The sequence below is a fragment of the Dasypus novemcinctus genome, chromosome 8, assembly GCF_030445035.2.
Source record: "Dasypus novemcinctus isolate mDasNov1 chromosome 8, mDasNov1.1.hap2, whole genome shotgun sequence".
Lineage (NCBI taxonomy): Eukaryota > Metazoa > Chordata > Mammalia > Cingulata > Dasypodidae > Dasypus > Dasypus novemcinctus.
Genome location: NC_080680.1, coordinates 3,019,145 through 3,044,740, shown reverse-complemented (window position 1 = coordinate 3,044,740; position 25,596 = coordinate 3,019,145). Strand labels below are relative to the sequence as shown.

At 38.0% G+C, this 25,596-nt stretch overlaps 1 protein-coding gene across 1 annotated transcript; it reads left to right on the top strand.

Moving 5' to 3' along the window:
* Positions 1-32: 32 nt before the first annotated feature.
* On the top strand, positions 33-24,361 carry LOC101441077 (zinc finger protein 782-like). The gene is given in 6 exon segments (XM_071216564.1): positions 33-108; positions 270-369; positions 1,092-1,149; positions 4,409-4,534; positions 22,966-24,013; positions 24,015-24,361. Coding segments are annotated over 3 exon segments (1,335 nt in total). The 5' UTR covers positions 33-108; positions 270-369; positions 1,092-1,149; positions 4,409-4,500; the 3' UTR covers positions 24,268-24,361.
* Positions 24,362-25,596: the final 1,235 nt, after the last annotated feature.

Below are 25,596 nucleotides of genomic sequence, written 5' to 3'. Positions count from 1 at the left end.
GCATGCAGAAACGCAAGCCTCGCCTCCTTCCGCTTTCTAGTAACGGTTTTGGAGACGGTTTGTGCGCGGAGTCCACCTGGGTGAGAGCGCTTGGGACCTGCAGGGAAGGTCGGGCTTGTACTCGGGGCAGGGTGGGAGTTCCCGGAACCCCTGGGGCGGGACCCCAAAGTCGCCGCCGGGCCCGCGCCCCCCACGCAGGCGGAAGCTTGCGGGGGGCGCGGCCGAGAAAGCCCCCTCGCGGGGAAGAAATGTGCGTTTATTCTCGGCAGTGGTGCCAAACCAGGGGCGAGAGGAGCAGCGTGGGAAGAAGCAGCACTTCCCTGCAGACGAGGGGCAGGCAGCGACTACTTCGCGACGCTGTGCGGAGAGGTAGGTGCGCTGTCACCCGAGGCGTTAGCCAGGTGCCAGGAACAGGTGCCAGCACAGGCTTTATTCCCCTGAGGTCGGCGTCAACTGCATTTAAAACACACAAGTCAGAGTCTCAGGTTCCTGAAGTGATGCTGAGCCAGACAGCGCCAGAGGTTTGCCCAGGGTCGCCCAGCTGTGATAGAGCCAGGACGGATGCACAGGGCCCTTCCTCCTCTCACATCGAAGGGACCTTGGGAAGAGGTCTGTGAAACTACAACCCGGTGAAAAGAAATCAGTTAGAAATTCCTTGCTCCAAAGCATGGCCATGCCTTTTCCTGGGCTTTCTGTGTATTCTCTAGCCAGAAGCGAAGGTGAATGGATGAAGGGCACAGCCTGTCTTTGTCTACTAGGTTAGTTTTAAAATGAGAGAGCAGTGCCTTATCTTTTCATATACTTCAGTCATTTGTTGGTGTTAGTTTTTCTGTTAATCACTTAAATCGACCGAAAAAAGTTTATGTTCACCCAGTGAAAACCTGCGGGCTTAAGTGTCCATAATCATTTGAGTCTTGTGTGCACAGAGGTTCCACTTGTATGTGGGCCATCCCGTGCCTTTCCAAGGGTGGACGGCCTGTATTCCCACAGAAGGCTGCGCCCCAGCTGAGATGCTGAGATTGTTAGCAGGTAAATCTTGGTGCATTGGGTAGGTCTGCACTCATGACACCAGTCCTCTTTTTTACCCCCAGAAAACTGTCAAAGTTCTCCACACTTTACCAAGAAGCACAGAAAATGAATAGGTTTCAGGTGAGTTCTTCATTTTGTATTTTGGATTTATGAAGTTTATAGGGTTCATACATTAAATGGAAAAAAAAATGGAATATGTTAATCTTTAGTTAAAATAATCACGAGTTTCGGTGTCTTAGGATGTTTACTGCCGGGCGTTGGTAGACATCTTCATCAGGATATGTAATGTCTCTCCTTTTAGCAGTTTCCTGAGATGTTATTTTAGTCATGTTATGTCCAAATCTAACATTTCTGGGTCTGAGTGTGGGCTCTGCTTTCTGTGCTGTAGCATACTCTAAATACTGCAAGTTGTAGAACCTAGAGGCAACATTTTGGTGCCTCCTTGGGCACACCCATTGTTATTTTTCAAACAAAATTTGTTGACAAATAATGTGCACATACAGTTCTAAGGTATACATAAGGAGTCCTGTTAACATCTCTTTCCCTACCTACCATATGCCCTCTACACCTTTTATTGGTTTGTATCAGCCTTTCATGTTTTATTTATAAAGAGACAATCAGAGTGTGTTCTAATTTCCTCTCCATTGTTAACCAACGCAATACTGTATACACCTGTTGTATACGTGTTTTTTAAAATATATTCTGGGCATTTTTCCATATGAGTCCTTTTCTTCATAAGCATTGTCGTTTTTTCAGATGCGTGGTATTCCAGTTTTTGAAAGCACCAAAGGGTGTTAAACCAGCCTCCTATTGAAGGCACTAGATTTGTGTGTAATAAATTAGTCCATATATGTGGAATGATATGTAGGTGAGACTGTGGGTAAAATGGTAGACGTGAGAATGCATGGTCAGAGTTTAATGACTTTTTCATTTTGTTAAATATGAAAATATGGTGCAATTACTCTCCATAGAGGGTAGAACATTTTCCATTCCTGAGGATTCATAGTTTTTGGTAATTCATACTTCATGTTTGAGTACCTGCTGTGCACCAGACACTGTTCTGGTCACTGGGGAGGCAGCAATGAGCACAATAGACAGACTCCCTGTTCTTATGGAGTTTACATTCAGATTTGGGGAAAAAAACAATAAACTTAAAGAGATTTTATGTTGTATTTTGGAATGTGGTCCTTGATGTGGAAAAAATAAATCAGGACTAAGTACTATGGAAAGTGTTGGAAAGGAAGATTAAAAAAAAAATTTATAGGTGACATGATTAAAGAAGTAGAAAACCTAGATGCATATATAGAGTAAATATTAGAATTAATGTAGTTAACCAGGTGGTTGGTACAAGGTCCATATTTTTAAAAAAATAAGTTTATCTCTCTGCCAGCAACAAGCAATTTAAAAAGTGAAATCTCACATACCATCAAATACCCAGAATAACTCTGTTTCTCCCGTTAGCTGTTTTACCTCTACCTGAACTCCTGAAGAATTTCCTGCACCTTGTGTAGAGAGCTCTTTTCATCAACATTTTCTTCATATGTCTGCTGAATATGTGCAGATTTCCTCCCAAGGGTTTCTGACTGTTCTTCAATGAATTACTCTGCTACTTGTTCATTCCACAGTACATTATGATTCTAAATCACCTTGAGTTGGGGCTTAGACGTTTTTCTGCGCTGTCCTGAGAAACCTGCTCCTTTTCCATCTTCTGTGTTTATGTTAGAATGTGGGCAACATTCCTTGTTTTTCTTACCTTATAACATCTACTTTTCATCTTGCAGAATTTCCTCAAATTTCCTTGCCTTTGATGACAAGCCTCCCTGTATTCACTTGTAATTATACGTTTAGTGTAGAATTTATATTTTACCTGAGTGTGTGAGTGTACTTAGGATGCAGGGTATGTAAATGCATGTGTTCAGTTCATTATCTTGAACTAGAAAAATCTTTTATCCTTGAAATCATCTCTTAATTCTCACCATTCTGCCCAGGTTCTCTTTCTAGCACTCAGGAAACTCTTCTAAGACTTTTTGCCTTATTTCTTTTCTGCCAAGTACGTTGTTCTCTCGGTTCTGTCCTCGGTACCTTTCTCTCCTCAGTTTTTATGTTTTCTCTCAGCTGGTGAATTCTCTGATACTGCTCTTTGTGTTAGTTGTACTAAGTCCACTGTAACAATTTGCCATACACTGAGGGTTTTAAAACTACAGAAATGTCCTGTCTTTCAGTTCGGGAGGCTAGAAGTCTGAAGTCTAGGTACTGAGGGGCCTTGCTCCCTTTTCACCTACTGGAGGAATAGCCGTCACCTCGTCTAGCTGCTGGGACCCTGGGGACTCCTTGGCTTATGACTGCATGACTCCAGCATCTGCCGCCATTGTCACATGGTTGTCTTTCTCCACATCTGTGTTCCTGTGTCCAAATTTCCCTCTTAGAAGGATGCCAGTCACGCTTTATTTGAGACCACCCTCACCCAGTGTGACCTCATCTGCACTAATCACATCTGCAAGGACTGCTTACAATAACTTCCAGGTGAACATCAATTTTGGAGGGCCAGAGGTTGTGTCTCCACTTAACCTAATATACCACCTTAAGGAGTAATGTCTCCTAAGGCCTCAACTTCTCTTTCCACCTCCCTTGTGGTTCCAAAGTCATGTAACCAGCTGTGCAGGGGGTAATTCCACCTGTATGTTCACAGATATTTTGAGTGCAACATGAGCAGGATGTGCCTCGCTCATGCTCTGCATCTGGCCTTCCAGGCTCAGGATAAAAGCTCAGCAGCTAGCCCACTGCTTGTGCAGTGGCTGTTGGTCACTACCAAGCAATGAGTGTCTCATGGAATTAGATTCATAGATTCATATGCTTCATCCCTATAGCTTTGCCTTCATGTAAGTGAGCACCTCTCACATTGGCTGTTGAAGATATTCTGCATGCTTCTAGGACATTACTTCTGAAATGCAGATCTGGGTGGGTGAAATACCTACAGAGCTTACACATGCCTCTGCATTGATTCCCCATTACTATAGCAGATAATGCCGAGTGGGTTATGTCTACCCTAGAGAGTGCTCAGGGCAAGGCACGGGTGTATAAGGTAAACTGTTTTTAATAACTTCCTCTAAAAAAATCACTAAGCTTCATTAGTATCAAATTAACAGATAGTGCCTATATATAGCTTGTAAATAAATGCAAACAAATCAGGGCATGAGAAGAATGTTTGTACTAATTGTGTGAGTGTCCCCCAAGAATAAGACAGAGTTCGGTCATGGTAGGCATTCTTTGTGAGATTTCTCTTTAACTCATTAGGAAACATGAATAATTAGATCCCGAAGGTATTTCCTGTGTCACCTGTTTCTGGACCCTCACGTTGACCAGGAATGTGCTGTTACAGGCCTCAGTGTCATTCAAGGATGTGGCTGTGGAGTTCACCCTGGAGGAGTGGCAGCTCCTGACCCTGCGCAGAAGACCCTGTACAGGGAGGTGATGCTGGAGAACTACGGCCACCTCCTCTCTGTGGGTGAGCAATTTTGGTTTTCCATCACTTTTAAAAGTCTTTTTGTAGCTTTTTGCAGTCATCCCCACCCCACTCCTTGGTAACCACTGATAGGCTTTTTGTTGTATTAGTTTCACCTTTTCTGAAATATCATAAAAATGGAATCATATAGTGTGTATGTTGTACAATATGTGCTCTTTCTCCTCACTTCTTTTTCTTAAACTAATTATTTTGAGATTCATACATGTTTTGGGGTGTAGTAGTGGTCTCTTTTTATTGAAACACAGTATTCCATTATCCGTACATAACATCATTTGTTTCCAGTTTGGTACTACATCAATAAAGCTATTGTAAACATTCAAGGATAAGTCTATACATGTATATATGCTTTCATTTCTCTTACATAAAGATGCAGATCTGTTTTCTTGGATCTTTACGGTAAGTGTGTATGTCACCTTATAAGAAACTGCCAAGAATTTCGAGCATGTCTGTACCATTTTCATGCCCATGAGAATTCCAGTGGCTCTACACCTTAGTCACCTGTACTTGGTATTATAAAGCTTACTAACTGATTTGAAATGCTGAGTTTGGTATCAGATTGTATTTTACTGGCTTTCAATTTATACTTTCTTGATGAATAATGATGAAGCTCTTTCCATGTGCCTTTTGGCCTTTTTTATATCTTTTATGACATTTCAAATTATTAGTTCCTTTTTCCTTTTCGCTGGGTTTTTGGTTTTATTCTTATAGGGCTAAAAATTCTTTTTTCTAATGTAGATGAACTTTATAAGATATTTGTTTTCCATCATCTTTTCTTCCATTTGTGGCTTGCCCTTTTTATTTCCTAAAGAATGTCTTAAGGGACAAAGGTGTTCATCTCAATGAGGTCATATTTTATTTTCTTTTATGTTCCATGTGTTATTTCCCCCTATTTAAGAAATCTTTGCCTAACCCCAAGGTTACTAACATTTTTCTCCCTATCTTTTTCCTAGAAGTTTTATTTGTTTAGGTTTTGTGATGAGATCTAGTTAATTCTATGTATGGTGTATAACGCCAAGCTTGCTGCACAGACTGTTCTTTCTCCATTAACTTGCTTTGGCACCTTTGTTGAAAATTTATATAAAGAACTGTTTCTGGACTCTAGTCTGCCAATCTTGGTGCTTTTGGTTAATACACCTGAGTAGGAACTTTGAAATCAGGAAGGATAAGTATTCCAACCCTTTTGCTTTCTATAAAATTATCTTGGCACTTACTCATTCTTTGCCTTTCCGTATAAATCTTAGAAGCATTTGGCATTTTCCCTTAATATCCTGCTGAGATTGAGATCAGTATTGCCCTTACACAGTAGATAATTCGGCAAGAATTTACAATCTAGCAACATTGCGCCCTTGTGATTTATGAAAAATGTGTATTCCTTTCATATAGCTCTTTACATTTTCTTCTACAGTGTTCTGTAGTTTTTGTCTTAAGCCCTACTTTGTTAGTTACATTTCCTGAACTCAATATTATTTTAAATGGTGTTTGCTTTAAATTCATTTTTTAATTGTTGGAAGAATATTGGAATACAGTTATTTATTTATGGTAAATAGTAAAGCTGTGTCTTGTGACCTTGCTAACCTCACCTACTACTTGTAGTAGGTGTTTTATAGATACCTTAATGAGTTTTATATGGATAGCGAGGTCATATGTGAGTAAAGAAATTTTTTCTTTTTCTTTTTCCTTTCCAGTCTTTCTTTTTCTTTATCGAACTTTTTAGAAGTTCCAGTGTTATATTTATTGAATATAAGTGGTTAGAAGGGATGTCTTTGTCTTCTTGACCTGAGAGTGAAAATACTTAATCATTTGCCACTAAATATGATATAGTGTAGGTTTTTAATAGGTGACCTTTATCAGGTTAAGGAAATTCCTTTAAAATTCTTTTTTTATAGATGTTGGAGTTTAAACTTTTTTTTTTTCTGTCTTATTGCCATCTTATGATTTTTCTTTTTCAGATGTGAATTAACATTGCTTTAGGAATGCTTATCTTCCATTCCTCAGATTAGCACAATTTGGTCATATAGTTTCCTTTTTATATATTGTTGGATATGGTTTGTCAACATTTTCTTAAGGACTTTGCACCTATGTTTGTGAAGGACTTTTTGTTTGTTTATTTTCTTATATCTTTTCCTGGTTCTTTTGGCATGGTAAAGCTTGCTTCCTAAAATGTATCAAAAGGTGTTATCTCTTTCACAATATTCTAAAAGAGTTTATATAGATTTAGTACTATTTCTTCCTTAGGTGTGTGATAGGTTTCATCTGGGAGCAGTCTTTCCTTGTGGGAAGGATTTATTTTTATTTTCTTAAATATATTTTTTATTTATTTCTAAAAGATACTTAGATTACATAAAATGTTATATAAAAAAATATAAGGGATTCCCATATGCCCCACTCCCCACACCTCCTGCTTTTCCCCACATCAACAACCTCCTTCATTATTGTGACACATTTATTGTACTTGGTGAACATATCCTGGAGCACTGCTACCAAGCATGGATCATAGTTTACATTGTAGTCTACACTCTCTCCTGCCCAGTTCTGTAGGCCAAGGCAGGATATACAATGGCCTGTATCTGTCATTGCAGTGACACTGGGGAAACACGAACTCCTGAAAATACCCCCATATTACACCTCTTTTTCCCCTTTCCTTTACTTCAGCACCTCCGGTAGCCACTGTCTGCACATCAATGATACAATTTCTTCATTGCTAGAATCACAGTATGTCTATAGTAGAATACCAATAAGTCCACTCTAGTCCATATTTTATTCCCCAATCCTGAGGATTCTGGGATGGTGAGGCCCACTCTACCTCTAATTGAGAGGAGTTTGATCCCATTTGGCTGATGGTTGGGACTCTCTTGTTTGCAGTTGTAGACTCTCTTGGTTTCTTGGTGTTGTGGTTGTCCATCCTCACCTCCTTGCCAGCTGTCCTGAGAGAGTCCAACGAACTGGAAAGTAGTTGCCCCAACTCTGCCAAGGCTCAGGGCACATCAGGCACATGGACAGCCCAGAGATTTAAGTTTCTTGGACGTACACCTACTAACTCCAGTACCAACCATAGGTTCAAATAAAGGGACAGAAGAGGCATGTGCAGAGAAGTCACATCCGAGTCCAACTTTCACACACAGGAGCACAAACTCTAAAGTAGGATCCACTGGCAAGGCACCAAACTCCAGAGCCATCTGCCATGACCGTAGGACCTGGGTGTCTCCAGAGCCATCAGGAGCCCCAGTATTTGTGGTAGAATCTACTTTGGCTATCTATGAGATCCTGGTGAGACTTGCAGAAGCGTTACCTCTCTGATGACTTCCTAACTCACTTTGAAGTCTCCCAGCTGTACCAACTCATTTTTCTTTACCCTTTCCGCCTTTTATTCAAGGTCTTTTTCCAGTTGCATCACCAGCTAGTGCTTGGTAGTAATCCCTCAGTGCCTGGGAGGCTCACCCCCAGGAGCCATGCCCCTGCTGGGGGGGAGGCAGTGCACCTATATGCTAAATTTGGCTTAGAGGGAGGCCACATTTAACCAACATGGAGGCTCCCAGGAGGCAATTCCCAGGCAGTGTGGGAAGGATTTAAAGTACAGCTTCAATTATTTTTAATAGATATAATGCTGTAGAGGTTAGCTGTTTAATTTTTTTTTTTAAGATTTCTTTCTTTCTTTCTCTCCCCTTCCACACCCCACCCCTCCAGTTGTCTGTCCTCTGTGTCTGTTTGCTGTGTCTTCTTTGTCCCCTTCTGTTGTCAGTGGCATGGGAATCTGTGTTTCTTTTTGTTGCATCATCTTGTTGTGTCAGCTCTCCGTGTGTGTGGCACCATTCCTGGGCAGGCTGCACTTTCTTTTGCTATGGGCAACTCTCCTTACGGGCGCACTCCTTGCGCGTGGGGCTCCCCTATGCAGGGACACCCCTGCGTGACACGGCACTCCTTGCGTGCATCAGCACTGCACGTGGGTCAGCTCCACATGGGTCAAGGAGGCCTGGGGTTTGAACAGCGGACCCCCCATTTGGTAGACGGACGCCCTAACCACTGGGCCAAGTCTGCTGCCTTGAATGAGCTTTGGTAGTTTATATCTTTAAAACACTGTGTATATTTTATCAAAGAGATTGAAGATGCTGGTATGAAGATGTTCATGATATTCCCTACTTATATGGAGTATTTATAGTGATACTCCCTCTTTTATTCTTGATATTACTAATTTGTGTCTTTTTACTTAGTTTATCTAGAGACCTGTTAAATATGTTGTTATGTGGGTATTGATTTCTCTATTTTTCTGGCTTTTAAATTTATTTATTTTTTCCTTTCCACTCAATTTCGGTTTCACTTGCCCTTTTCTTCCAACTTTTTTTTTTTATTGGTGGAAGCTTAGGTCATTATTTAAATCTATATATTTGACTATAACCTCTGATTTATTTGCATCACACAGATTTTATTATGTTGTGTTTTCATTTTCATTTAGTTCAAGGTATTTTCTTATTTCTTTTGTGATTTCTTCTTTGATCCTTAGGCTTACCTCATTAATTTTTACATGCTATTGTGTTTCCCAATTTCTTACTGTAACAGATTTTTTATGTAATTGGTTATTTGGAAAACATACCCTGCATGATCGGTCCTTTATAATTTATTGAAACTTTTGTTGGGCCCAGTGTAAAATCCTGGTGAATGTTCAGTACATGTATGAAAAGACTATTTTATTTTGTTTTTTGGATCTAGTGTTCTAAAGATGCAAGTTAATTTAAATGAACAGTTAGTATTCCTCAAGTTATTCTGTATTGTTATGCTTTTACTTACAAATATTGAAAAAGAAGTGTTGCATCCAAGTATAAGTGTGCATTTATCTTTTTTTAAATTGTTTCAGGAATTCATTATTAAATTTTGTGTGCTAGATTTTGTTGTATTCCTTTATATTTGGGGACATTTTTCTGGGATTTAATAAATTACTTCAAATTAGTTTGAGCCTTGCAGACTTGCTTTTGAGATTTTTATTGGGGTCAGGGCATTGTGGATTAAGAATTGGAAGGGAGGGAGAAGAAACTGTCTGATATAGATAGAGACCTAAATAATAATTTGGGATGTTTGAAGTAAAAAAATAGTAAATTGGTAAAGAATAACAAAAACTCTGCATGGATCATTTATTTAAATATTCGTCAAGGTTGAATTCAGGTTATAAAACGTTAAATGAGGAAGATGCCATTTTAATAATGTTAAAGGAGACCATATAAAAAGGAGATATAAAAGTTTTAAATATTTGCTCCAAGTAAATTTTCATAAAACAAGACCTGTATACAAGAGACATGGAGACGCATAAAATGTAGTACACCTTGATATGTCTCTCTGATATCAAACCAGAACCATTCGAAAATTACTGGTAGTCTAGCAGGTATAAAGAGCACATTTTATAAAGTCATATTTATACATAACTATACATGTCTTTCAGACTCTACAATCAAAGAGTAAAACTTTTAATTTACTAAAATTCACAATTTACTAAATGTGAAGTTTCAGCTAAAAAAAATCTTTAAATTCTAAAAAAAACAGAAATATCAGATTTCAGTAAACCTTGAAATTGCAAACAATAAAAGAAAATGAAAACTTCTCTATCAGGGTATGAAAAATAAATACCTATTTTTAAAAATCTATTGGCATGAGGATCCTAGTTTGCAGAAATCAAGGAAACTATGAAAATGAAAAACTATTACTTAGTGCTTTAGGCAAAGCAGTGCTTAGAGGAAAATTTGTATTCTCGTACACTTACTTAAAAATAAAAGTTTAAAAAGACAACTAAGGAAAGCAGAAAAAATAAGATGAAAGTAGAAATTAATGAGTTGGAAAACTACAGTGGTATAAATAATCATTAGCCACTTTCTCAGAATAAAAAATATATTAGCAATTTAAAAGATCTAAATAAATGGGATACTATACTAAAATAAATAAGCTGTAGCTAATCTAAACTAGAAAAATGAGAGACACTACTAAGAAATAACTGCAGATATATATAATGATAGAGTAGGATAAACACTTGGAAATTAATGAAAAACATGCAAGATATCTAAATAGAAATGTATAAAAACTATGAGAGGCTTTAAATAAACATTAGAGGGATATACCATGTATTTAGATAGGGTACTTATAAACGGAGTATAATACCAAACAAAAATCCTATTTTTGTGTGTGTATATGTGAAGCTTGGCAAGCTGATTTGACAGTTTGCATAGCAATGAAAAGGCTCAATGATAACTTAAAAATTTTTTCTAACCAATTGTTGTGAAAAGTATTGATAAACCATATAGTCGTTCTAAACTTTTTTTGTTCCATGGACCCCTTTGCAAGTCAGGTGAAAACCACATACCTCTTATTAATTCCACACTATACTGTGTATTATTTAATAAATATATCACACCCACCCCAACACACCCCACAAGAATAATGTGTTTTTGAATTTCAATTCAAGCTCATGGACTCCTTGTTCAGAACCACCGATCTAGAGTATACAGTCAAAGGCATTTGGTATAATCAGAGTTGTGCGTTCATTACTTTAATCAATATTAAAGCATTTTCATTACATACATGTACAAAAGAACAAAACTTTTAACCCTTAGTAGTCACTTCTCAATCTGTGTATCCTTCTCTTGCCATATATAACTGCTAATCTATTTCCATCTCTATACTTTATTTGTATTTAAATTTTGTGTAGATAGAGTCAAATAATATGTAGTATTTTTGTCTAGATGCTTTCACTTGGCACACTTCCTTTTTCAGTTGTATTTTTGCCCAAATATCACGCTGATATTTACATCTTGTAACGTTAATGTACACTTGTTCTGTTTCAGGGAAAAGCATTCTTACATAGGCAGTTGTAACCATACTCATTTTTTACAAGAGGGTTCACTATGCCATACAGTTCTATGTTTCATTGTTTAGTTTTCCTTATGTGATATACACAACCTTAAACTTTCCCTTTCACTCACAATCATATCCAAATATTAGTGCTGCTAATTACACATACAGTGATATGCTTTCACCATTTCTGTTCATTTCTACACATTTAAAAACCATCTTTTTACCAATTCTGCACAGATTAAATCTCAGCTTTCTATTCTTTAGTCTCCTTTTTCTGACTACCTATATTCTAGCTATTACTCCATGGGTTTTCTTATTATATTTAGTTCGTAATAGCAAAGTCATATAATATTTGTCTTTTTATATGACTTGCTTCATGTAACATAATGTCCTTCATGTTCATCTGTGTTGTCACATGCTCCACAACTTCATTTCTTCTCATAGCTGAATTATAGTCCATTATGTACATATGCTACTATTTACCCATTCATCAGTTGTTGGACACCTGGGTTTTTTCCATCTTTTGGCAATTGTGAATTATGCCACTGTGAACATCAGTGTGCAGATGTCTGTTCATGTCACTGCTCTCAATTCTTCTGGGTATATGCCTAGTAGTGTTATGGAAGATCAATATTTCATTTCCTTAGGAACCTCAAAACAAACTTCCCACAGTGGCTGTACCATTCTGAGTTCCCACCAACAGTGACTAAGCATTCCTTTCTCTCCACATCCACTCCAGCACTTGTAGTTTTCTGTTTAATAGTGACCATTCTAATAGGTATGAAATGATATTGTAGTTTTGATTTGCATTTCCTTTATAGCTAGTGATGTTGAAAATTTTTTCACGTGTTTCTTCCATTTGTTTTTCTTCTTTGGACAAATATCTATTCAAGTCTTTTGCCCATTTTTTAATATGGTCATTTGTCTTTTTATTGTTGCGTTGTTGATCTTTTTTATCTTATGAATATTAAGCCTTTGTCAGATACATGATTTCCAAATATTTTCTCTCATTGATGAGGCTGATTTTTCACCCTCTAGACAAAATCCTTTGAGGAACAAAAGTGTTTAATATTGAAAACATCCCATTTATCTATTTTTTCTTTTGTTGCTCATGCTTTGGGTGTAAGTTTTAAGAGACCCCCACCTACTACAAGATCTTGAAAATGTTTCCCTGCATTATCTTCTAGGAGTTTTATGGTCCTTGTTTTTATGTTTAGGTCTCTGATCCATTTTGAGTTGATTCTTGTACTGGATGGGAAATAGGGGTCTTCTTTCATTCTTTTGATTGTAGACATTGAAGAGACTGTTCTGTCCCAGGAAGATAGGCTTGTCAAAATCTGTTGACCATAGAAATGTGGGTCTATTTCTGAATTCTCAATTTGATTCCATTGATTGATGTGTCTATCTAATGCCAAAACCATGCTGTAATGACCACTGTAACTTTGTAATATACTTCAAGGTCAGGAAGCATGAGTCCTCTGACTTGACTCTTCTTTTTTAGGATATTTTTGCTATATGGGGCCTCTTTCCCTTCCCAATAAATTTGGTAATTGACTTTTCTATTTCTGTAAAATAAGCTGTTAGAATTTTGATTCTAACTGTGTTGAATCTATAAATCAATTTGGGTAGAATTGACATCTTCATGATACGTAGTCTTCTAATCCATACACACAGAATGTCCTTCCATTTGATTAGGTCTTTGATTCCTTTAGCAGTGTTTTGTAGAATAAAGGCCCTTTTCATCCTTTGTTAAATTAATTCCCAGATAATCTTTTTGTTCTGTTATAATTGGATTTTTTTCTAGATTGCCCCCTCAGATTGTTCATTACTAGTGTATAGAAACATTACTGATTTTTGTGTGTTGCTCTTATATCCTCCCACTCTGCTGAACTCATTTATTAGCTCTAGTACTTTTGTCATAGATATTTTAAGGTTTTCTAGTATTAGATAATATCATTTGTGAATACTGAGAGTTTACTTCCTGTTTTCTAATTTGGATGCCTTTTATTTCTTTTTCTTGCTTAATTGCTCTAGCTATACCTTCTAGCACGATGTCGAATAACAGTGGTGACATTGGGCATCCTCGTCTTGTTCCAGATCTTAGAGGGAAAGCTTTCCATCTTTCACCATTGAGGATGATGTTAACTGTGGGTTTTTCATATATGCCTTTTATCATGTTGAGGAAATTTCCTTCTAATCTTATCTTTTGAAGTGTTTTTATTAAGAAAAGATACTGCATTTATGTGGAATCTAAACCCCCTCTTGATATAGAGGGGGACTGGACATCGCCACCCCAGGTCCACAAGATGGAGGAGTAGCGTATGAGTTAGAGTGGACATACTGGTGTTCTGCTGGGGAAATATTGTGATTAGTAAGGGAAGAAATTGTAGTAGTGATGTGGAAAGGGTGGCCACGGTGGCTGCTGATGGTCGGGAGAGGGAAGAAGAGATAGGGTATGGGGATATTTTCAGGATTTGGAGTTGTCCTGCAGGGACCGATGTGGACGTTGTGTGTCCTGTCGTGGCCCACTGGCTGTACTGGGGTAGAGTGTGGACTAAAATGTGGGACCACTGTCCATGTGCTGCAGCGGTGCTCCAGAATGTATTCACCGGGTGCAGTGGATGTGCCACAATGATGGAAGAGTTTGTTGATGTGGGAGGGGTGGCGTGGGTGGAATGGGGGACCTCAGATTTTTTGAATGTAACATTTAAAAGAAAATAAAGAAAATAAAATAAAATAAAAAAATAGTAATAAAAAAATGCCCTTTCTATGTCAGTTGAGATGATCATGTGTTTTTTCCCCCTTTGATTTGTTAATGTGGTGTTTAATGGATTTTCTTGTGTTGAACCACCTTTGCATAACAGGAATAAAACTGACTTGATCATGGTGTGGTGTGTAATTTTTTTCTCTATTTTATTTTTTTAGGAGGTACTGGGGTTTAACCCAGGACTTTGTACATGGAAAGCAGGTGCTTAACCACTGAGCTATATCCACTCCCCTGTAATTCTTTTAATATGCAGTTGGGTTAGATTTGAAAGTATTTTGAGAATTTTTGCATCTATGTTCATTAGAGAACTGTAATTTTCTTTTCTTGTGGTATCTTTACCTGGCTTTGGTATTAGGATGATGTTGGCTTCATAAAATGAGTTGGGTAATTTTCCCTGCTTTTATTTTTCAGAAGAATTTAAGTAGGATTGGTATCAGTTGTTCATGTGCATGATAGAATGCACTTGTGAAGTCCTCTGTTCCTGGACATTGGGAGATTTTTGATGACTAATTCTCTCTCTTCACTTACGATTATTGGTTTGTTGAGTTCTTATATTTTATGTAGAATCACTGCATTTTTTGGTATTTCTATGAATTTGTCCATTTAATCTAGGTTTTCTAGTTTACTGGCATACGGTTTCTCATAATGTCCTTCTATTATCCTTTTTTATTTCTGTGGGGTCATTTGTAATGTCCCCTTCATTCCTGATTTTATTTATTTGCATCTTCTCTTTTTTTTTTTCTTTGTCTCGCTAAAGGCTTGTCTGCTTTATTGATCTTCAAGAAAGAGCTTTTTTTGTTGATTTTCTTTTATTTTTTGTTCTCAATTTCACTTATTATTGGTCTAGTCTTTGTTATTTCTTTCTTTCTGCTTGCTTTGGGATTTTGGGATTGGTTCTTTTTTTCTTTTTTTTCCCTAATGTCTTAGTCAGACAAAGGGATACAAAATACCAGAAATATGTTGGATTTTATAAAGGGTATTTATTTGGGGTAGAAGCTTACACTTACCAGGTCATAAAGCATAAGTTACTTCCCTCTCTGAAGTCTGTTGCCACATGTTGGAGCAGGATGGCTGCTGCCCTCTGCCAGGGTTCTTGCTTCCTGGGTTCCTCTCCTCCCAGGGCTTGTTTCTCTCCACACTCAGCTGCCCTGCTTGTTCCACAAGGCCAGTTGTAGACTATCAGGCAGCTGGCTCTGTCTCCCTCCCCAGGGCTCATTTATCTCTGGGCTCACCTGCTTAGCTCCTCTGTGTGCTTACTTCCTGGGCTGCAGCTCAAAAAACTCCAACTCCCTTCCCTGCAGTGTAGTTTTCTCTGTGAGTCTCTGTGAGTCCCTGCCCACCACTACTGATGAGGCCCAATCAAAGCCTTAATCATTATTTAATCAAGTAAAAGTGAAACCTCTGAATCCAATGCCTAGAAGAAAAGACCAGTTCACAAACATAATCTAATATCTATTTCTGGTATTCATAAATAATGCCAAACTGCTACATCTAGTTAGGTCTTTGATTTTAACACTTTCTTCTCTTTTAATATAGGCATTTAGGGCTATAAATTTCCCTCTCAGCACTGCCTTCACTGTATACTGTAAGTTTGCAATGTTTTGTTTTCATTTTCATCTTGAAATATTTGCTAATTTCTCTTGCAATTTCTTCTTTGACCTATTGATTGTTTCGGCAAGTGTTGTTTACCCTTCGTATATTTGCAAGTTTTCTCCTTTCCTTCCTATTATTGATTTCCAGTTTCATTGCATTATGATCACAGAAGGTGCTTTATATAACTTCAATCATTTTATGTTTCTTGAGACCCACCTGCCTTGTGACATAACATCTGTTCTATCCTGAAGAAAGATCCTTGAGCACTTGAGAATGTATGCCCTTTTGATTTGGGATGCAGTGTTCTGGATTTGTCAAGTCCAGCTTGTTTATCATATTGTTCAAGTTGTCTATTTTCCTGTTGATCCACTGTCTAGTTCTACCTACTGATATGAATGGCATGTTGAAGTCTCCAGCTCTTATTGTTGAGGTGTCTGTTTCTCCTTTCAGTTTTGCCAGAGTTTGCCTCATGTATTTTGGAGCATCCTAGTTAGGTGAATAGATTTTTATGACTGTTACTCCTTCCTGGTGGATTGTGCTTTTTATTAAAATATACTGGCCTTCTTCATCTCATCACTGTTTTGCATTTAAAGTCTATTTTGACTGACACCAGTATAGCTATCCCTGCCCTCTTTTTGGTTACTGTTTGCATGAACTACCTTTTTCCAATCTTTTATTTTCAGCCTGTTTGTATATTTGGGTCTAAGGTGAGTTTCTTGCAGGCATCATATGGATGGTTGTTCTTCTTCTTTTTTTTATCCATTTTGTCAGCCTAAATCTTTTGATTGGGGAAGATTTGATCAAATCTTTTGATTCGATGTTATTACTGTAAAGGCTTTACTTTGCCATTTTATCCTTTGTTTTTCATATGTCATATCTTATTTTTGTCTGTCATTTTACCCTTTTTGTTGCCTTTTCTGATAGTCTTCACTTCTGCACTCTCTTCCAAACTTTCTCTCCTGTCTTTTCCTTTGGAGTTGCAGAACTCCCTTTCATGATTACTGCAGATCCTTATTGTTTACAAACTGTCTTAGCTTCTGTTTATCTTTGAGTATTTTAAATACACCTTCATATTTGAAGGACAATTTTACCTGGTAAAGATTCTTGGTTGGTAGTTTTCAGTATCTTAATTATAGCAAACCATTGCCTTCTTGCTTCCCTGGTTTCTGATGAGAAATCCACACTAAGTCTTACTGGGTATCCCTTATATGTGATGGTTTGCTTCTTCCTTGCTGCTTTCAGAACTTTATTTTTGACATTTGACATTCTGAATAATTTGTCTTAGAATAGGTCTATTTGGATTAATTCTGATTGGAATACACTATACTTCTTGGACACATATTCATGTCTTTAATGAGAGTTTGGAAATTTGGGGCCATTCTTTCCTCAAGTCCTTTTTATGTCCCTTTTCCCTTCTCTTCTACTTCTAGAACTCCCATAAAACATATATTGTTGTGTATTGTGCTATCATTCAACTCCCTGAGCTCCTACTCAAGTTTTTCTATTCTTTCCTCTCTGTGTTCTTCCCTCTTTTCAAATCCACCTGTTCTGACTTCTGCATCACTGGTCCTTTCTTCCATGATTTCACATCTGCTGTTTTATGCCTCTGTTGTATTTTTAATCTCACCTATTGTGTTTTTCATTCACATAAGCTCTGATTTTTTCTATTCACTTTTTAAAATTATTCTTTTTGCCTACCCTGTCTTTTTAATGTGTTTTCTTTTTTTCTTTCTTTAGCTGTACTGTCTTTCAACTCCTTGATTTGATTTTGAAGATTTATATGAATATCATTGATTAGTTGTTTCAAATCCTGTATCTTAATTTGGAGCTTGGATTTGTTCCTTTGCCTGAACCATCATATCTTCCTTTTTCTTAGTGTGGCTTGTAATTTTTTACTGATATCTAGGCATCTGATTTTGAGGTGAATTTATTCTGATGGTCAGTTTCTCTTGCCTAGAGATTTAGTGTTGTGTGGCTTTGTGTTAACCTCTTTTCTTTGATTCTTGGTTCAACTTGTTCTGTGTCTTTAGAATTGCACTGTTTAAAGCTCAAATCAGGACCATGGACCAGTGATGGTGTGCAGATCTGTTTCCAGAGGCTTGAGGGAGGGGGACAGTAAAGGTACTGAAAATCCTGTTTTACTTATTTACCTTTTCCCCACGTGTTTCCATTTTCCTGGTACACCAGCAGATGGCACTTTTCACACCTTCCTGCTCAAACCTTGGGGAGGAATATGCTTACTGGAACCCCACTCTGGCAGGCTATTCAGAGCCAAGCCTTGCAAATCAAAGTTGCTCAGATGCTGCATCCTCCCTTTTCTCAGGGAGGAAATTAATTTCCTCTCCACTCCCCTCTGCCATCAGTCCAGGTCAGTTGGGAGGGTATTTGAAAAGACAAGTTATTGTCAGTTCACCACTGGCTCCCAACAAACAATGTGGGGAAACACCTGGCCTGGAAGGACACCATCTATGGGACACAGCATTCCGAACTCACTGTCCAAAGCTGGATCAGCTGTAGGCTTAATCTCAGCCTTTTCCTGGGGATGTGGACCCATGCAACCCTCCCAGTCCATAGCCAGCCAGGGCCGGGAGGTCTTACTGCTTTCTGCTTCATGGATGGAGGATTGGGTACTGGCAACTGCACCTGTAGCTTTACTCTAAGATCTTCCCAGCTGAGTCTCCTTTTCTTTGCCCCTCTCTCTTCTGGACAGTTTTCCCCTGTTGTCCTAAGCCCAAGATCAGTTTTCTGGTCAGTTTCTGCCTGTCCTTTAGCTATGTTTCTGAGAGAGAAATGAGCCCTGTGTCTCCAATCCTCAATCTTCCCAGAAGTCTCTTAAGATACATTTTAAGAGGTAAAAAGGTGGGAGATTTTCACTACTTTGTATAAAGATATTATGATGCTCTGTAATCAATACAATATTGTACATGTGTAGGAATAATTAAGTGGACCTGTAAAATGCACTAGAGAGCCTAGCAACAGATATATATGCCTTAACGACATTTAACTTCTGCACAAAGCTAGGGAAATTTAATTGTTTCCCTACATCAAAAATCAGTATGGTGTGGTCTAAAGCCACTTTTATAAGACACAACAAAAGAGTTTAGAAAATAATATTAGTTTTATTATTTTATTACCTACGCAAAGACTTAAGATCAAAACCTAATCATACAGGAAAAATTTGATAACCTTGACTACATCAAAATTCAGAATGTATAATAGAAGATTGTAAAAAAAGTACGAAGAAGCTGCAGAGTTATAGAAACTATTTACAATGCTTAGAACCAAGATAAGACTAGAATCAAGATAGTATAAAAAACATCTGCAAATCTATGAAGAAAACGGCAGGTAGCCCAATAAAAAAATTGGGTAAAAGATTTCATCGGCATGTTCCCCAAAAAGTAAGTCCAATTACCCAATAAACTTGGGAAGAAGTATTTAACTTTCCCAGTTAGGAGAGGATCCAATACAGTACAGTCATACCCTGCTATTAGTAAGCATGTCTGACATGGACAGAAGTGAAGAAGTCTGGCCACATCGAGTGTTGTGGACCATCAGAGACACTACATTCATCCACTGCTTATAGACTGGTGCCATTTCCTCTGAAAATGGTGGCATTGCATAATAAATGTAAACGAACCATATGCCTGTCAACAGATGAAAGTAGAAACAAATTCTGGCATTTTTTAAAATGGAATGTTATGCAACAGAGAATGCTCACAACTACAAGTGAAAATGGGTGAATCTTATAAAACAGTATAGAGCAAAAGAGGTAAGACAACTGATTATAGCAAGCTATATAATACTTCTAGGGATGCATGCAGTTTGTCTCACACTCTTATGAAACGTGAAAAAACTATTGCTGTGAGGTTCACAAGCCGCAGGATCTTTTGTAAGCATGCGGAAAGTTTTGCTCAAGAAAGACTACCTGGGGTTTTTCTAATGCAGTCATGTGCTGTTTATTGACATGGGCAGTGATGCCAAAGATACTTACTTCTGCTGTTAAAATCACAGAATTTTGTGTTTTTGGAAGCTAGAAATGGACAATCAGTGGGAGATTATATTTACTGCAAATATACTCCAAAAAGGGTTTGATTCTATAGTAGATAAAGAATAATGATCTTTAGTGCCCTCTGTTGGTTGTCCATGACCCTGCTGCTCTCAGGCAGTCCATCTCTCCACACCCTTTGTTTTATTTTCTCCAAAGCACTCATCACTTAATACACTGTGAATCAATTATATATTTTATTTTGTTTATTGTTTGTTTCTAATGGCCTGTATGTTCTCTGAGAACAGGTGTTTTTTATTTTTTATTCACTGACTCATCTCCTGGCTTATAGTTTGATAATCAGATAGGCTTAGAATATTGAACTTTTAAGATTTCTGAATATCAAGGTAAACAATAACAATTCATTAGAAAGAAAGGGCAAAAAGAATAAAAACGGGGAAACGGACTTTGGCCCAGTGGTTAGGGCGTCCGTCTACCATATGGGAGGTCCGCGGTTCAAACCCCGGGCCTCCTTGACCCGTGTGGAGCTGGCCATGCGCAGTGCTGATGCGCGCAAGGAGTGCCATGCCACGCAAGGGTGTCCCCCGCGTGGGGGAGCCCCACGCGCAAGGAGTGCGCCCGTGAGGAAAGCCACCCAGCGTGAAAAGAAAGAGCAGCCTGCCCAGGAATGGCGCCGCCCACACTTCCCGTGCCGCTGACGACAACAGAAGCGGACAAAGAAACAAGACGCAGCAAATAGACACCAAGAACAGACAACCAGGGGAGGGGGGGAAATTAAATAAATAAATAAATCTTTAAAAAAAAAAAAAAAAAAGAATAAAAATGGCTAATAAGCGTATGAAAACTTTTTTACCCTTATTGGTTATCTTGGAAATGCAAATTCAGAAAACAGCACAGTATGTTTTAGACTTACTGTATTGTCAAATATAGAGAAGTCGAATAATACCAAGACTGAAGATACATTATGAGGGAAAGGTCTACAAGGCAGTCAGAAGTGTAAATTGGAGCAATTACTGGAAAAACAATTTGACCTTCTCCATAAAGTTCAATACACATATTCCCTATAGCTCACCATTTCCACTTGCAAGTTTATACTCTAGAAAGACTGCACGTGTTCACGAGAAGACATGAATAAGACTTTCCATGGCATCGAGATTTGTAAAAACACGATTGTGGAACTAACCTGAATATTTATTTACAGATGAACTTAAAAAGAAGCCAGGATACAAAGGACTTTTACATTGGTCTATCTGCAGTGCACCACGTGGATGAATCTAAGAAACAAAATCTTGAATGAAGAAGCTCATTGTAAAAGCCTATATATAGAATGCCATATTAATAATTCTCAGACAAAATAAAAATTTTATATAAATATATACACATGTGTGGGTATGCATGTGTGCATATGAATGTATCATAATCCACCAAAAAGAATATATTTTTTCCCTCTCTTCTTTACTCCATTGTAATTTATAACAAATATCTTGTAATTACTTGTGGATTAATGCTAATGCTAGTTAGGGGAAAGGTATGTCATATTGAAAACAAATTTTTCCGTCAAATTTCTGTGACTTGTGAATTGTCAGATATACATTGGCAGTGAGTCTGAGCCAGTGTGTCTGTTAGAGGTCTGAGTAGCCCTGAACACAATACTTTTTAGGACCACTGATTTAGTCTGTATCACAGAAGGATGGAAAGAATATGATAGTAAGTATTCTGTTTTGGATAAAAAAGAGCAAAGCTATATAAAATATATTTTATAGCCTCAGAGGTGCCATTAATTGAAAAGACCATTATTTTAGGTACTGCTTAGTGGTAGTGATTTGTTTTAAAAAAAAAATCCTGTGTGTTAGTAAACACGCATGCTGTCCATGTAACCTTTGTTAAAATGAATGGCATAGGCTGCCAGATTTAATGTAAGCCATGCTTAAATTTTCTGGTAGATATTTAAAGGCTTTTTCTTTCTCTCTTTTTTTTTTAAGTTGGGAAAATAACCTTGCCCTGCAGGATATCTAGGATCTGAGCAAAATCTAGAATGCAGGGTAACTTAGGGAAATAATGTGGAGCAAAATGGGAGACATACAGTCTGAACAACCTACACCAGAAATTATTATAGACTTGTTTAATATTAGCTTAAATACCTAATGTTTTCTGGACTGTCAACTCTTTGTGAACTGGCACATAGGGTTCAGAAGTATCTTAAATTTTTAGTGTATGCCTGAAATTGTTGAATGGAATGTGAGTAGCAGCAGGGTGGTAATAGCACCCAAAGCATATCTCAAAATTTTTGTGATAAACATAAAGGATATCCATAAAGACTTCTGGAAACGCTTTGAAATATGATCCTTAATGTTCTAACATGCAGTATATATGTTGGAAAGTAGATGAAGTGATGGCTCAAGGATTGACTAGGGATAAGATTGCTTTCAGGATGATGAGTAAATAGATTAAAAGAGGAAACCATAAAATTTGATGGTCAGGAGTAGTTTGCTATTGAATAATAAACCAAGGCACCACAGCCAGCATAAAGCAGTGAGTTCATTCCAGACTGGAAGATCACTTTTCCTGTCATCAGTTTTTTACTTCATTTTGTACATTTGTATCCCTGTGCATAGCACCCAGAAGAATTTGAGTGTAGACTATAAGAAAGTTCCTTTACTTAGAAGGATGGTGCCATTATAAATTTATTTTGGTATTGACATGTAAAATGGAAAAGAGGGAACTCCAACTAGAAACATATAGACTAATAAGTAATCTACTGTTGGACTCTAACATTTGACAGTGTAAGAACCTGGACCCTGATCTTCCTTCAAGTCAAACAGTGTTTCTTATATATTCCTTGAAAGCCCTTACGCACTGATTTTCCTTGTCATTCTACTTACTGTTCATTATAGCGTTTATTGGATTCATCCTATTAAATTGTATAATTTCCCAGAATCACCCACTTGGTTGTTAACTGTTCCTTTTTTTTCCCTTTATCTTTGTTATTTTAAAAATCATATTTTTAAAATGCCAAATATGGATATACATTGCCAGTTTGCTTTCATTTTGTTCTCACCAACATTTTTTTCCCCAAACGAAAGCAATTACTTTATTCTTTGGAGTATGGTGTAGAAACCAAAGAATCAAATACATAATAGGTTGTATATATTTAGGCTCCATTCCATGAAAAAATGTGTTTGATTCATAAGGTATTTTTAATTTTCTTATTTTTAGAAAACTGCCAGCATGGTAATCTAAGGAAGAACCAGGAAATTCAAGACAAACATTTGTGGAAAGTTTTATTCACTCATCTTCAGCAAAGTGACATAGGAGGGAGAATTGTCAGCCAGAAGGCACACTTCAGAGAAAACCAGAGAAGCCACATACAGGTGAAACATGTTGAATGTGGAAGAAACTTCAGCTCTAATTCAACTCACAAAACTGAGAAATCCTCTTGTTTTAACATGTGTAGTGAAACCTTCAGCTATCATTCAACCTTCTGTGTACATCAGAAGAGTGATTTAAGAGTAAAATCCTATGAATGTAGTGAATGTGGAAAATCCTTCTGTAAGAAGTCACAGCTCACTCTGCATCAGAGAGTTCACACAGGGGAGAAACCTTATCAGTGTATCGAGTGTGGGAAAGTTTTCAGCCTCAAGTCTGGCCTACGAAAACATAAGAGAAGTCACACAGGGGAGAAACCTTACTTGTGCATTGAATGTGGGAAAGCTTTCAGCTGGAAGTCAGGCCTAAGAGTTCATCTGAGAACTCATACAGGGGAGAAACCATATAAATGTAATGAATGTGGGAAAACATTTGTCCAGAATTCAACCCTCAGAACACATCAGACAATTCACAAAGGGGAGAAACCTTATGAATGTAACAAATGTGGTAAAAGCTTTGCGCAGAATTCAACCCTCAGAATACATGAGACAATTCACAGTGGTCTGAAGCCCCATGAATGTAAGGAATGTGGGAAAGCTTTCAACCAGAAGTCAAGCCTGGCAATACACGAGAGAACTCATACTGGGGAGAAACCCTATAGATGTGATGAATGTGGGAAAGCTTTCAGTCAGAAGTCAGGCCTGAGGAAACATCAGAGAACTCACACAGGCGAGAAGCCTTACGAGTGTAACAAATGTGGGAAAGCTTTCACTGCAAAGTCAGGCCTACTAGTACATCAGAGAACTCACACTGGGGAGAAACCATATAACTGTAGCGAATGTGGGAAGGCTTTCATAGAGAAGTCTGGTCTAAGGTCACATCAGAGAACTCACACAGGAGAAGCCCTATGAATGTAATGAATGTGGCAGCGCTTTCACCTACAAATCAATCTTCAGAGGACAGCAGGGAGCTCATAAAGGTGAGAAACCCTATAAATGTGATGAATGTGGGAAAGCTTTCATTCAAAAGTCAGATCTAAGGAAACATCAAGGAATCACAGAGGAGAAACCCTGTAATGTAATGGATGTGGGCAAACTGAGACCTAGAAGTCAAACCCAGAGACACACAAGTGATAACTTTATGAATGTGTAGACTGAAGGAGAAGTTTCATTGTAAATCAGATACATCTACAGGTCTTTTCTATTGCAAGCTGCAAACTGTTCCTGAATGTGTTCCAGGGCATCATTTACCTGAATCTTTGCCTAAGTTGGTCACTCTCACCCTCCAGCAGGCCTGGACCTGCCCAAATATCTATATAGCTGGCCCCAGCACCTTGTAGCTAATACAAGAGTGCTTTTTGAGTTAATGAAGGAGACTGACCTTCCAGAGAGGATGTGTAAACATTGGCCTTTCCTGGTTCAGACAGGGCCCCTGGAGAACTGGAGATGAATAATTGATGTGAGCCTATAAAGGGATGATCCTGACCAGCTGTTTTCTAGGCCAGTGACCTCACCTCTCTGACCCTAAGTTTACTCATTGGTGATGTCACAACAGGAATGCCCACCTGGTAGGGTTGTGGTAAGGGTAAAGTTCACAAGGATCCCAGCATTAACATGGTGAAATCTGAACCTTGTTAGTCACTCTCTTTTCTCCTAAGGGGAGCCTTTTAGAGAATGTTAAGAAAACCAAGGGGAGACTGGGATATGGAGATAGAGGGCATAGAGGGGAAAATGAGAAAGACCTGAAGGAGAGGTAGAAATCAAAGCAAGAGAAAAATCTGCAGTGCAGTGGAGGGGCCATGGCTTCATTCCTTGGTGTGTGCCCAGGGCAGGCCCCAGGCTTTACTCCCTTGTCATGTGATCTTGATGAGCAGCCACCATGAGAACTGGATCTATCCCAGTACATTGTCAGAGATCTGCTTCTCTAGTTTTCACATTCAATTTCAGGGCCTATCTCTGCATCTGTCTCAAAAGTATATGTGAGTTGAAACTTGCCCAAAATTGGAGTTCTGATGCCACATCAACTTTGGGTGGGTGTGCTACAGTTTTGGGTGAAATAGTTTTCTTAATGCTCAGCCTTTCTGAACAGCATTCACAATTTTAAAAATCTCTGAAGACCAGTTGCATAATATTTCTATTTTCACCTAAAGCAATTCACATTTTACTTACATAAACCTTTCTTTTTTAAAGTAAATTTCATATTAATGCCATCAAGTGAAACCAGGCTATCATTTGCCATGTATAGAACATAGGTGAATAAATATTTATAAAAACAAAACAAGAATTAAAAATTTAATACTACAAGTAAATGACTTACTTTACAAAATTTCATCCTTGAATAGCATTTGCAGGAGGTCTTGAACTCTTATCTTTAGAAAGGACCCTGTTTTCTGGCTTTTGTCTCAGTGGTCTTTAACTTTGAAAGACTGGGATGCCCCTTGTTAATACTGTGATGTGGGAGGAGAAGATACGGAAGAGTGAA